At 56.5% G+C, this 13298-nt stretch overlaps 1 protein-coding gene across 1 annotated transcript in view; it reads right to left on the bottom strand.

Moving 5' to 3' along the window:
- LOC139250906 (B-cell scaffold protein with ankyrin repeats-like) overlaps positions 1–7390 on the bottom strand; it is a 310021-nt gene extending 302631 nt beyond the window's left edge. The window contains exons 1-2 of the mRNA XM_070873141.1: positions 7344–7390; positions 1849–2250 (exon numbers count right to left, since the gene is read on the bottom strand). Coding sequence (XP_070729242.1) covers positions 1849–2250; positions 7344–7356 — 415 coding nt within the window. The 5' untranslated portion in view covers positions 7357–7390. The remainder of the gene's footprint in view (positions 1–1848; positions 2251–7343) is intronic.
- Between the last annotated feature and the right edge of the window lie 5908 nt (positions 7391–13298).

Raw genomic sequence — 13298 nt, 5'->3', positions numbered from 1 at the left:
CTGAGGGAGTGCCGCACTGTCGGAGGGGCAGTACTGAGGGAGTGCCGCACTGTCGGAGGGGCAGTACTGAGGGAGTGCCGCACTGTCGGAGGGGCAGTACTGAGGGAGTGCCGCACTGTCGGAGGGGCAGTACTGAGGGAGTGCCGCACTGTCGGAGAGGCAGTACTGAGGGAGCACCACACTGTCGGAGGGGCAGTACTGAGGGAGCGCCGCACTGTCGGAGGGGCAGTACTGAGGGAGCACCACACTGTCGGAGGGGCAGTACTGAGGGAGCGCCGCAATGTCCGAGGGGCAATACTGAGGGAGTGCAGCACTGTCGGAGGGGCAGTACTGAGGGAGTGCCGCACTGTCGGAGGGGCAGTACTGAGGGAGTGCCGCACTGTCGGAGGGGCAGTACTGAGGGAGTGCCGCACTGTCAGAGGGGCAGTACTGAGGAAGGGATCGCTGCACTGTCGAAGGTGCCGTCTTTTGGATGAGACATTAAACCCTGTCTGCCCTCTCAGGTGGACATCCTGTGGCACTATATCGAAGAAGAGCAGGGGAGTTCTCCCCGGTGTCCTGGGTCCAATATCTATCCCTCAATCAACATACCAAAAACAGATTATCTGATCATTATCATATTGCTGTGTGTGGGAGCTTGCTGTGCACAAATTGGCTGCCGTGTTTCCCACATTACAACAGTGACTACACTCCGAAAGTACTTCATTGGTTGAAAGCACTTTGGGATGTGCAGTGGTCATGAAAGGTGTTACAGAAATGCAAGTCTTTCTTTATTTCAATCTCACCACAATTTCCCTTGGTTATATTGTCGTATTTTTTTGATTTGCTGGTTTCCTGTGAAGTTCTACGAGGAGCATAAATCCAGCTGATGTAACCATTGACAGCACATCACACAAGGTAAACAACAACAACTTGTATTTATATAACGCCTTTAGTAAAATGTCCCAAGGCACTTCACAGAGGTGTTATTAGACAAAATAAATACATTTGACACCAAGCCACATAAGGAGAAATTAGGACAGATGACGAAAAGCTTGGTTAATGAGGTATGTTCTAAGGAGCGTCTTAAAAGACTAGAGAGAGGCGGGGAGGTTTAGGGAGGGAGTTCCAGAGCTTGGGGCCCAGGCAACAGAAGGCACGGCCACCGATGGTGGAGCGATTATAATCAGGGATGCTCAGGGGGCAGAATTAGAGGAGCGCAGAGATCTCGGGGGGGGGGGGGGACTGGAGGAGATTACGGAGATAGGGAGGGGCGAGGGCCATGGAGGGATCTGAAATCTATAATGGGAATTTTGAAATTGAAGCGTTGCTTAACCGAGAGCCAATGTAGGTCAGTGAGCACAGCGGGTGATGGGTGAGTGAGACTCGGTGTGAGTTAGGACACGGGGGCAGCGAGCACAGGGGGTGATGGGTGAGCGGGACTGGGTGTGAGTTAGGACACGGGGGCAGTGAGCACAGGGGGTGATGGGTGAGCGGGACTCAGTGTGAGTTAGGACACGGGGGCAGTGAGCACAGGGGGTGATGGGTGAGCGGGACTCGGTGCGAGTTAGGACACAGGGCAGCGAGCACAGGGGGTGATGGGTGAGCGGGACTTGGTGCGAGTTAGGACACGGGGCAGTGAGCACAGTGGGTGATGGGTGAGCGGGACTCGGTGTGAGTTAGGACATGGGGCAGTGAGCACAGGGGGTGATGGGTGAGCGGGACTCGGTGTGAGTTAGGACATGGGGCAGTGAGCACAGGGGGTGATGGGTGAGCGGGACTCGGTGTGAGTTAGGACACGGGACAGCGAGCACAGGGGGTGATGGGTGAGTGGGAAGATTAAACAATTCCAAAGTTTGATGACCGTACCTGACTCGATGATGCTGATGACAACAGACAGGTAATCCTCAGGATCCTGTTCGCTGGAGATCTCCCAGATCCCTCTCTCCGCGGGCACCAGCTCGTAGAGTGTGTTGGAGCTCGGCACCCCACATAACAGGATCACCACCGTGCCGGGGGGCTGAAGGATCTTGCTGAGTTGGACCCTCTTTGCGACGGTCAGTGTGGACAGGAAACCCGTGGTCAGGACAAGGAGCTTGCATCTGTAGGCGGACAGGCTCGGAACGGCAATTTGCAGATCGTTGGCACATCCAACGCTGTAGCAGCACACGTTCTGTGGGTCCAGGCGCTCTAAGAAAATCTGCTTCAAGTACGTGCTCCACTCTTCTGCCTCCTCTTCGTACAGGATCACCAGGTCTGCACGCGAGCTTACTGCAATAAAAAAGTAAAGACAGTTAAGGGGTGATCTGATCGAAGTTTTCAAGATATTAAGGGGAACAGAGAGGGTAGATAGAGAGAGACTTTTCCCGCTGGTTGGGGAGTCTGGGACGAGGGACAGAGTCTAAACATTGGAGCTGAATGGCCTCCTCCTGTTTCTATGTTCCTGCGGTGATTATGTTGTTAAATTAGACTAAGATATGAGCAGGCCAACAAGATCATAATTGGAAATGTATTGCTGTAAATACTATAGTTCGTGGCTTTCTGAGCATCTGTCATGGTTGAGTTCGTGTCACTCTCACATCTGAGTCCGAAGGTCATGGGTTCAAGTCACACTCCAAGGACCAGAGTACAAAATCCGGGCTGACACTCCAGTGCAGTACTGAGGGAGCTCCGCACTGTCGGAGGGGCAGTACTGAGGGAGCGCCGCACTGTCGGAGGGGCAGTACTGAGGGAGCGCCGCACTGTCGGAGGGGCAGTACTGAGGGAGCGCCGCACTGTCGGAGGGGCAGTACTGAGGGAGCGCCGCACTGTCGGAGGGGCAGTACTGAGGGAGAGCCGCACTGTCGGAGGGGCAGTACTGAGGGAGCGCCGCACTGTCGGAGGGGCAGTACTGAGGGAGCGCCGCACTGTCGGAGGGGCAGTACTGAGGGAGGGCCGCACTGTCGGAGGGGCAGTACTGAGGGAGCGCCGCACTGTCGGAGGGACAGTACTGAGGGAGCGCCGCACTGTCGGAGGGGCAGTACTGAGGGAGCGCCGCACTGTCGGAGGGGCAGTACTGAGGGAGCGCAGCACTGTCGGAGGGGCAGTACTGAGGGAGTGCTGCATGTCGGAGGGGCAGTACTGAGGGACTGCTGCACTGTCGGAGGGGCAGTATTGAGGGAGCACCGCACTGTCGGAGGGGCTGTACTGAGGGAGTGCCGCACTGCGGGAGGGGCAGTACTGAGGAAATGGTGCACTGTCGAAGGGGCAGTGCTGAGGGAGTGCCGCACTGTCGGAGGGGCAGTACTGAGGGAGTGCCGTACTGTCGGAGGGGCAGTACTGGGGGAGCGCCGCACTGTCGGAGGGGCAGTACTGAGGGAGCGCCGCACTGTCGGAGGGGCAGTACTGAGGGAGAGCCGCACTGTCGGAGGGGCAGTACTGAGGGAGTGCCGCACTGTCGGAGGGGCAGTACTGAGGGAGTGCTGCACTGTTGGAGGGGCAGTACTGTGGGAGTGGTGCACTGTCGGAGGGGCAGTACTGAGGGAGGGGTGCACTGTCGGAGGGGCAGTACTGAGGGAGCGCGCACTGTCGGAGGGGCAGTACTGAGGGAGGGCCGCACTGTCGGAGGGGCAGTATTGAGGGAGCGCCGCACTGTCGGAGGGGCAGTATTGAGGGAGCGCCGCACTGTCGGAGGGGCAGTACTGAGGGAGCGCCGCACTGCTGGAGGGGCAGTACCGAGGGAGCGCAGCACTGTTCTCGGGACAGTACTGAGGGACTGCCGCACTCTCAGAGGGGCAGTACTGAGGGAGCGCTGCACTGTTGGAGGGGCAGTACTGAGAGAGTGCCGCACTGTCAGAGGGGCAGTACTGAGGGAGTGCCGCACTGTCAGAGGGGCAGTACTGAGGGAACGCAGCACTGTCGGAGGGGCAGTACTGAGGGACAGCTGTACTGTCGGAGGGGCAGTACTGAGGGAGTGCTGCACTGTTGGAGGGGCAGTACTGAGGGAGTGCCGCACTGCCGGAGGGGCAGTACTGAGGGAGTGCCGCACTGTCGGAGGGGCAGTACTGAGGGAGTGCTGCACTGTTGGAGGGGCAGTACTGAGGGAGTGCCGTATTGTCAGAGGGACAGTACTGAGGGAGTGCTGCATGTCGTAGGGGCAGTACTGAGGGAGTGCTGCACTGTAGCAGGTGGCGTCTGTTTAGACTGAGATATTTAACCAAAGGCTAGCCCACTTGTTCAGGTGAGGGGTATTTATTGGCTGCTGGCTCTCCTGCAAGCATTGCCCAAGCATTTTTTGCAGCCACAACACGGCCTCTATTCACATCTAATCAGAAAGGCAGCTCCCTCCACAATGCTCTGCTTGAACCACAGCCTTCTGATTCTGAGATAACAGTGCTACTAATTGAACCAACTGATACTTATTCTAAATGGTTGCTGTATGGCTGCTGGTACTTGGCATCACTGAGGGGCAGTTTCTCTGTGACATATTTAATGGTGTGACAGTGTTTAAGGTTTGCCATTGCTTTCCGAGATTTGAGTCAGGTCTATTTTGAGAAATAACTTAGTCATAGTTTTTTAAAAAATTCATTCACGGGATGTGGGCAAGGCTGGCATTTATTGCCCATCCCTAACTGCCCCTCGAGAAGGTGGTGGTGCCGCCTTCTTGAACCGCTGCAGTCCGTGTGGTGAAGATACCTTGTTGTAGCAGTTTTGATACAACTAAGTTACTCGCTGGGCCATTTCAGAGGGCTGTGGGTCTGGAGTCACATATAGGCCAGACCGGGTAAGGGCAGCAGATTTCCTTCCCTAAAGGACATTAATAGTAGAATCACAGAATGGTTACAGCACAGGAGGCCATTCGGCCCATCGAACCCGTGCCGGCTTTCAGCCAGTCCCACTCCCCTGCCCTTTCGCCGGAGCCCTGCATAACTTTTTCCTTCAGGGACTTATCCAACTCCCTTTTGAAAGCCACGATTGAGTCTGCCTCCACCACCCTCTCAGGCAGCACATTCCAGATCCTAACCACTCGCTGCGGGAAAACATTTCTCCTCATGTCGCCTTTGGGTCTTCTGCCAATCGCCTTAAATCTGTGTCCTCTGGTTCCCGACCCTTCCACCAATGGGAACAGTTTCTCTCGATCTACTCTGTCCAGACCCCTCATGATTTTGAACACCTCAATCAAATCTCCTCTCAACCTTCTCTGCTCCAAGGAGAACAACCCCAGCTTCTCCAGTCTATCCCCGTCACTGAAGTCCCTCATCCCTGGAACCATTCTCGTAAATCTCCCTCTGCTCCCTCTCTAAGGCCTTCACATCCTTCCTAAAGTGTGGTGCCCAGAATTGGACACAATACTCCAGTTGAGGCCGAACTAGTGTTTTATACAGGTTCATCATAACTTCCTTGCGTTTGTACTCTATGCCTCTATTCATGCAGCCCAGAATCCCGTATGCTTTAACCGCTTTCTCAACTTGCCCTGCCACCTTCAACAATTTGTGCATCCATACCCCCGAGTCTCTGTTCATGCACACCCCCCCACGAATAGTATCGATGCATTTAAGGGGAGGCAGGACAAGCCAATGGGGGAGAAGGGAATAGAGGGTTATGCTGATAGATTTAGATGAGGAAAGACGGGAGGAGGCTCGAGTGGAGCATAAACACCAGCATGGACTGGTTGGGCCGAATGGCCTGTTTCTGGGCCGTATATCCTGTGTAATCCTATGCACTCCCTAGCCGACATTCTTCCCACCAAAATGCATTACTTCACACATTATTGAACCAGCTGGGCTCTTACAACAAAGGTTTGTGGTCACCATTACTGACACTGGCTTTTTATTCCAGGTTTATTTAATTAACTGAATTTAAATTCCCCAGCTGCCGTATGGGATTTGAACTCGTGTCTCTGGATCGTTAGTCTAGGTCTCGGGATTACTACATAACCACTATGCTACCGTATGTCGGGTTAATAATGCAGCAGTTATCTACATAATCTGTCAGAGCTGGGCAAAGCAGTACTTTTTGTTAAATGAGGGAATCCCAGGGTGTGAGGCTTGAGGTATGCCTGTTACCTGCTGTCGGAGAATGATTGAGAATTAATTAGTTTGTCACTTTGTCACTCGTGAAGTTGCCATTTTTAATGTTAATACCTGTGATGTGCGACTAGGCCTGAGGTAATGGCAACTCACTGAAAAGAGAAAGTGGAACACGAGCCTTCGAAGTAGAAATTGAGAACCCCGTCAATGAATTGCACAATAAACTCCAGCCAAACGCAGCAACAGACTGTGTGTCTGGCGAAACGTACAGTCAGCAGTCTAACTCAATCCATTCCAAGAAACACATTCCTCGCAGCTCAGGACTTTTTGCTGAAAAGTTTCTCTGTGTCAAAGAGGGAAATGCAGGAGATGTTCAGCATCACATGGAATGTGCAACACAGAAACAGACCGTTCAGCCCCACAGCTCTCTGCTGGTATTTATGTCCCATACCAACCTCCTCCCAACCCCAACCTCACCTCACCCTAAACACCAACATTTACTTTCATTCTGTTAAACCGAGGCCCCGTCTGCTCTCTCAAGTGGACGTAAAAGATCCCACGGCACTATTTCGAAGAAGAGCGGGGGAGTTCTCCCCGGTGTCCTGGGGCCAATATTTATCCCTCAATCAACATCACTAAAATACAGATTATCTGGGTCATTATCACATTGCTGTGTGTGGGAGCTTGCTGTGCGCAAATTGGCTGCTGCGTTTCCCACATTACAACAGTGACTACACTCCAAAAGTACTTCATTGGCTGTAAAGCGCTTTGAGACGTCTGGTGGTTGTGAAAGGCGCTATAGAAATGCAAGTCTTTCTTTCCTTTAAATATCTTCTGACAACTTCAGCTTCTGTTGTGCACAGTATTGCTGGTGCAGTTTGGACCTGCCTTGGGTGAAGCAGCCCAGACCTCAGAGTCTGATGCTGCTGACCTAGGGAGGTGACTGCACGGAGGTCACCTCGTGCCAGGCCAAATATGTTGGCGGCACAAGACATCAATGTCCTTCAAAATCAACCACCAGAATATATCGTCCTGGCTAGGTTCAGCAATCTCAATCGTTAGGGGATTCATTCTCTTCTGCACACCCATAATCTATTGCACTAAATTAACTGACAAAACTCAATGAAGTATTTTTTTTGTTAGCAATCCGTGCAACCCATTATCAACCGGGTTTTCACTTTACACAAGAGTACATTTATTCTTGGTGATAAACGCTATGCTGTGACACTGATTGAAGAGCCAGTGCATTGAGCAGACACACAGGAGGAGCACAGTGCTGACAGCCCAGAGAGTTTGGGGAGAGCCGTTCAGTGAGTGACATGTCACCCACTGGGTCCCCAGCCAAGCTGCCCCTACCTGAGCGCCGCATCTTCGCCGCTCCCACACCAATATCTCGCCGCTCTCCGGCTCCCAGCCCGCTCCCTGGCGATCCGCCCCACTCTGCACCGCCGCGCGTTGTGGCGCTGTGACTTTGGCAGAATTTGTATCGCAACACTTCCTGCTCTGCGCTAAATTCTCTGAAATAGCACAATACACCCGGCCGGGTATTTATAGTCTGTACAGCGAACTGTTGCTTCCTGCACTAAGGTAAAACCACAAGCCTAAACTTTTCTTTTGTTTATCTCTTAATTCTTGGCACACATCCCACTCCCTGAGAGTCCACCCCCACAAAATAGAAAGTCTTGCATTTATATAGCGCCTTTCACCACTTCAGGGCTCCCCCAAAGCGCTTTACAGCCAATTAAATACTTTTTGGAGTGTGGTCACTGTTGTAATGTGGGAAACGCAGCAGCCAATTTGCGCACAGCAAGCTCCCACACACAGCAATGTGATAATGATCAGATAATCTGGTTTAGTGATGTTGGTTCAGGGATAAATATTGGCCCCAGGACACCGGGGATAACTCCCCTGCTCTGCTTCGAAATAGTGCACTGGGATCTTTTCATCCACCTGAGAGAGCAGACGGGGCCTCGGTTTAACGTCTCATCCGAAAGTCAGCACCTCCGACAGTGCAGCGCTCCCTCAGTACTGCCCCTCCGACACTGAGGGAGCGCCGCACTGTCGGAGGGGCAGTACTGAGGGAGTGCCGCACTGTCGGAGGGGCAATACTGAGGGAGCGCCACACTGTCGGAGGGGCAATACTGAGAGAGCGCCACACTGACGGAGGGGCAGTGCTGAGGGAGTGCAGCACTGTCGGAGGGGCAGCTGTGAGGGAGCGCTGCACTGTCGGAGGGGCAGTACTGAGGGAGCGCTGCACTGTCGGAGGGGCAGTACTGAGAGAGCGCCACACTGTCGGAGGGGGAGTGCTGAGGGAGTGCAGCACTGTCGGAGGGGCAGTACTGAGGGAGCGCTGCACTGTCGGAGGGGCAGTACTGAGGGAGCACCGCACTGTCGGAGGGGCAGTGCTGAGGGAGTGCAGCACTGTCGGAGGGGCAGCTGTGAGGGAGCGCTGCACTGTCGGAGGGGCAGTACTGAGGGAGCGCTGCACTGTCGGAGGGGCAGTACTGAGAGAGCGCCACACTGTCGGAGGGGCAGTGCTGAGGGAGTGCAGCACTGTCGGAGGGGCAGTACTGAGGGAGCGCTGCACTGTCGGAGGGGCAGTACTGAGGGAGCGCCGCACTGTCGGAGGGGCAGTACTGAGGGAGTGCCGCACTGTCGGAGGGACAGTACTGAGGGAATGCTGCACTGTCGGAGGGGCAGCTGTGAGGGAGCGCTGCACTGTCGGAGGGGCAATACTGAGGGAGCGCCGCACTGTCGGAGGGGCAGTACTGAGGGAGTGCCGCACTGTCGGAGGGACAGTACTGAGGGAATGCTGCACTGTCGGAGGGGCAGCTGTGAGGGAGTGCTGCACTGTCGGAGGAGCAGTACTGAGGGAGCGCCGCACTGTCGGAGGGGCAATACTGAGAGAGCGCCACACTGACGGAGGGGCAGTGCTGAGGGAGTGCAGCACTGTCGGAGGGGCAGCTGTGAGGGAGCGCTGCACTGTCGGAGGGGCAGTACTGAGGGAGCGCTGCACTGTCGGAGGGGCAGTACTGAGAGAGCGCCACACTGTCGGAGGGGCAGTGCTGAGGGAGTGCAGCACTGTCGGAGGGGCAGTACTGAGGGAGCGCTGCACTGTCGGAGGGGCATTACTGAGGGAGCGCCGCACTGTCGGAGGGGCAGTGCTGAGGGAGTGCAGCACTGTCGGAGGGGCAGCTGTGAGGGAGCGCTGCACTGTCGGAGGGGCAGTACTGAGGGAGCGCCGCACTGTCGGAGGGGCAATACTGAGAGAGCGCCACACTGACGGAGGGGCAGTGCTGAGGGAGTGCAGCACTGTCGGAGGGGCAGCTGTGAGGGAGCGCTGCACTGTCGGAGGGGCAGTACTGAGGGAGCGCTGCACTGTCGGAGGGGCAGTACTGAGAGAGCGCCACACTGTCGGAGGGGCAGTGCTGAGGGAGTGCAGCACTGTCGGAGGGGCAGTACTGAGGGAGCGCTGCACTGTCGGAGGGGCATTACTGAGGGAGCGCCGCACTGTCGGAGGGGCAGTGCTGAGGGAGTGCAGCACTGTCGGAGGGGCAGCTGTGAGGGAGCGCTGCACTGTCGGAGGGGCAGTACTGAGGGAGCGCTGCACTGTCGGAGGGGCAGTACTGAGAGAGCGCCACACTGTCGGAGGGGCAGTGCTGAGGGAGTGCAGCACTGTCGGAGGGGCAGTACTGAGGGAGCGCTGCACTGTCGGAGGGGCAGTACTGAGGGAGCGCCGCACTGTCGGAGGGGCAGTACTGAGGGAGTGCCGCACTGTCGGAGGGGCAGTACTGAGGGAGTGCCGCACTGTCGGAGGGACAGCACTGAGGGAATGCTGCACTGTCGGAGGGGCAGCTGTGATGGAGCGCTGCACTGTCGGAGGGGCAGTACTGAGGGAGCACCGCACTGTCGGAGGGGCAATACTGAGAGAGCGCCACACTGTCGGAGAGGCAGTGCTGAGGGAGTGCAGCACTGTCGGAGGGGCAGTACTGAGGGAGCGCTGCACTGTCGGACGGGCAATACTGAGGGAGCGCCGCACTGTCGGAGGGGCAATACTGAGAGAGCGTCACACTGACGGAGGGGCAGTGCTGAGGGAGTGCAGCACTGTCGGAGGGGCAGCTGTGAGGGAGCGCTGCACTGTCGGAGGGGCAGTACTGAGGGAGCGCTGCACTGTCGGAGGGGCAGTACTGAGAGAGCGCCACACTGTCGGAGGGGCAGTGCTGAGGGAGTGCAGCACTGTCGGAGGGGCAGTACTGAGGGAGCGCTGCACTGTCGAAGGGGCAGTACTGAGGGAGCGCCGCACTGTCGGAGGGGCAGCGCTGAGGGAGTGCAGCACTGTCGGAGGGGCAGCTGTGAGGGAGCGCTGCACTGTCGGAGGGGCAGTACTGAGGGAGCGCCGCACTGTCGGAGGGGCAGTACTGAGGGCGTGCCGCACTGTCGGAGGGGCAGTACTGAGGGAGTGCCGCACTGTCGGAGGGACAGTACTGAGGGAATGCTGCACTGTCGGAGGGGCAGCTGTGAGGGAGCGCTGCACTGTCGGAGGGGCAGTACTGAGGGAGCACCGCACTGTCGGAGGGGCAATACTGAGAGAGCGCCGCACTGTCGGAGGGGCAGTGCTGAGGGAGTGCAGCACTGTCGGAGGGGCAGCTGTGAGGGAGCGCTGCACTGTCGGAGGGGCAGTACTGAGGGAGCGCTGCACTGTCGGAGGGGCAGTACTGAGAGAGCGCCACACTGTCGGAGGGGCAGTGCTGAGGGAGTGCAGCACTGTCGGAGGGGCAGTACTGAGGGAGCGCTGCACTGTCGGAGGGGCAGTACTGAGGGAGCGCCGCACTGTCGGAGGGGCAGTACTGAGGGAGTGCCGCACTGTCGGAGGGACAGTACTGAGGGAATGCTGCACTGTCGGAGGGGCAGCTGTGAGGGAGTGCTGCACTGTCGGAGGGGCAGTACTGAGGGAGCGCCGCACTGTCGGAGGGGCAATACTGAGAGAGCGCCACACTGACGGAGGGGCAGTGCTGAGGGAGTGCAGCACTGTCGGAGGGGCAGCTGTGAGGGAGCGCTGCACTGTCGGAGGGGCAGTACTGAGGGAGCGCTGCACTGTCGGAGGGGCAGTACTGAGAGAGCGCCACACTGTCGGAGGGGCAGTGCTGAGGGAGTGCAGCACTGTCGGAGGGGCAGTACTGAGGGAGCGCCGCACTGTCGGAGGGGCAGTACTGAGGGAGCTCCGCACTGTCGGAGGGGCAGTACTGAGAGAGCGCCACACTGTCGGAGGGGCAGTGCTGAGGGAGTGCAGCACTGTCGGAGGGGCAGCTGTGAGGGAGCGCTGCACTGTCGGAGGGGCAGTACTGAGGGAGAGCTGCACTGTCGGAGGGGCAGTACTGAGAGAGCGCCACACTGTCGGAGGGGCAGTGCTGAGGGAGTGCAGCACTGTCGGAGGGGCAGTACTGAGGGAGCGCTGCACTGTCGGAGGGGCAGTACTGAGGGAGCGCCGCACTGTCGGAGGGGCAGTACTGAGGGAGTGCCGCACTGTCGGAGGGGCAGTACTGAGGGAATGCTGCACTGTCGGAGGGGCAGCTGTGAGGGAGCGCTGCACTGTCGGAGGGGCAGTACTGAGGGAGCGCCGCACTGTCGGAGGGGCAATACTGAGAGAGCGCCACACTGACGGAGGGGCAGTGCTGATGGAGTGCAGCACTGTCGGAGGGGCAGCTGTGAGGGAGCGCTGCACTGTCGGAGGAGCAGTACTGAGGGAGCGCTGCACTGTCGGAGGGGCAGTACTGAGAGAGCGCCACACTGTCGGAGGGGCAGTGCTGAGGGAGTGCAGCACTGTCGGAGGGGCAGTACTGAGGGAGCGCTGCACTGTCGGAGGGGCAGTACTGAGGGAGCGCCGCACTGTCGGAGGGGCAGTACTGAGGGAGCTCCGCACTGTCGGAGGGGCAGTACTGAGAGAGCGCCACACTGTCGGAGGGGCAGTGCTGAGGGAGTGCAGCACTGCCGGAGGGGCAGTACTGAGGGTGCGCTGCACTGTCGGAGGGGCAGTACTGAGGGAGCGCCGCACTGTCGGAGGGGCAGTACTGAGGGAGCTCCGCACTGTCGGAGAGTCCGTCTTTCAGATGAGACATTAAACCGAGGCCCTGTCTGCTCTCTCAGGTGGATGCAAAAGAGCCCATGGCATTATTTTGAAGAGGAGCAAGGGAGTTCTTGTGAATATTTATCCCTCAATCAACATAACGAAAACAGATTATCCGGTCATTATCTCAGTGCTTTGTTTGTGGGAGCTTGCTGTGCACAAATTAGCTGCTATGTTTCCTACATTACAACAGTGAGTGCACTTCAAAAGTATTTAATTGGCTGTAATGTGCTTTGGGACATTCTGAGGTAATGAAAGTTGCTATATAAATGCAAGTTCATTGTTTCCATATACTTTCCTTTAAAATACCATGAAAAAATATTTTAAAACTATTATGAATCGCAACAGTGAATCACACACAAAATGAATTATTTGTGAACAGTAAATTTTCTGTTTTCCTTTCTATCGATGGATTTAAATACATATACGGGATGGACCTCTCTGGTCCGGCACTCTCGGGAGCTGACCGATGCCGGAACAGAGAATGTTTCGAACCATGGGAGGTCACGCTTACCGGTACCTGTCGACAACATGGGGGCTCCTGTGTGTGTGCGCCTGCTGGAAGCCTGTGGGTGGCTCCCTCAGCAGCCGCACACACACTCACTGACTGACAGCCACTCCAACCAATCGCCGAACACACTCACTGACTGACAGCCGCTCCAGCCAATTGCCGAACACACTCACTGACTGACAGCCGCTCCATCCAATCGCTGAACACAATCACTGACTGACTGCTGCTCCAGCCAATCGCTGAACACACTCACTGACTGACAGCCGCTCCAGCCAATTGCCGAACATACTCACTGACTGACAGCCGCTCCATCCAATCGCTGAACACACTCACTGACTGACTGCTGCTCCAGCCAATCGCTGAACACACTCACTGACTGACAGCCGCTCCAGCCAATCAAAACTTTTTTTTTAATGAACCCTCCTCTCCCTCTGGCCCCGCTAATGCCGAACCACAGATGTTTCCGGACCAGAGAGTCCCGGACCAGAGAAGTCCAACCTGTACAATACGATGTCACGTTATAGAGAAAAGATTAATATTTTTGTTCATACGCAAGAGAAAAGAAATAACTTGCACTTTAGAACATGAATTAGGAGCAGGAGTCGGCCATTCAGCCCCTCGAGCCTGCTCTGCCATTCAATAAGATCACGGCTGATCTTCGACCTCAACTCCACTT

The sequence above is a fragment of the Pristiophorus japonicus genome, chromosome 2 (genome assembly GCF_044704955.1).
Source record: "Pristiophorus japonicus isolate sPriJap1 chromosome 2, sPriJap1.hap1, whole genome shotgun sequence".
In the NCBI taxonomy this organism is placed as follows: domain Eukaryota; kingdom Metazoa; phylum Chordata; class Chondrichthyes; family Pristiophoridae; genus Pristiophorus; species Pristiophorus japonicus.
Note: the sequence above shows the minus strand (reverse complement) of the source record. Positions and strands in the feature narration are given on the sequence as shown.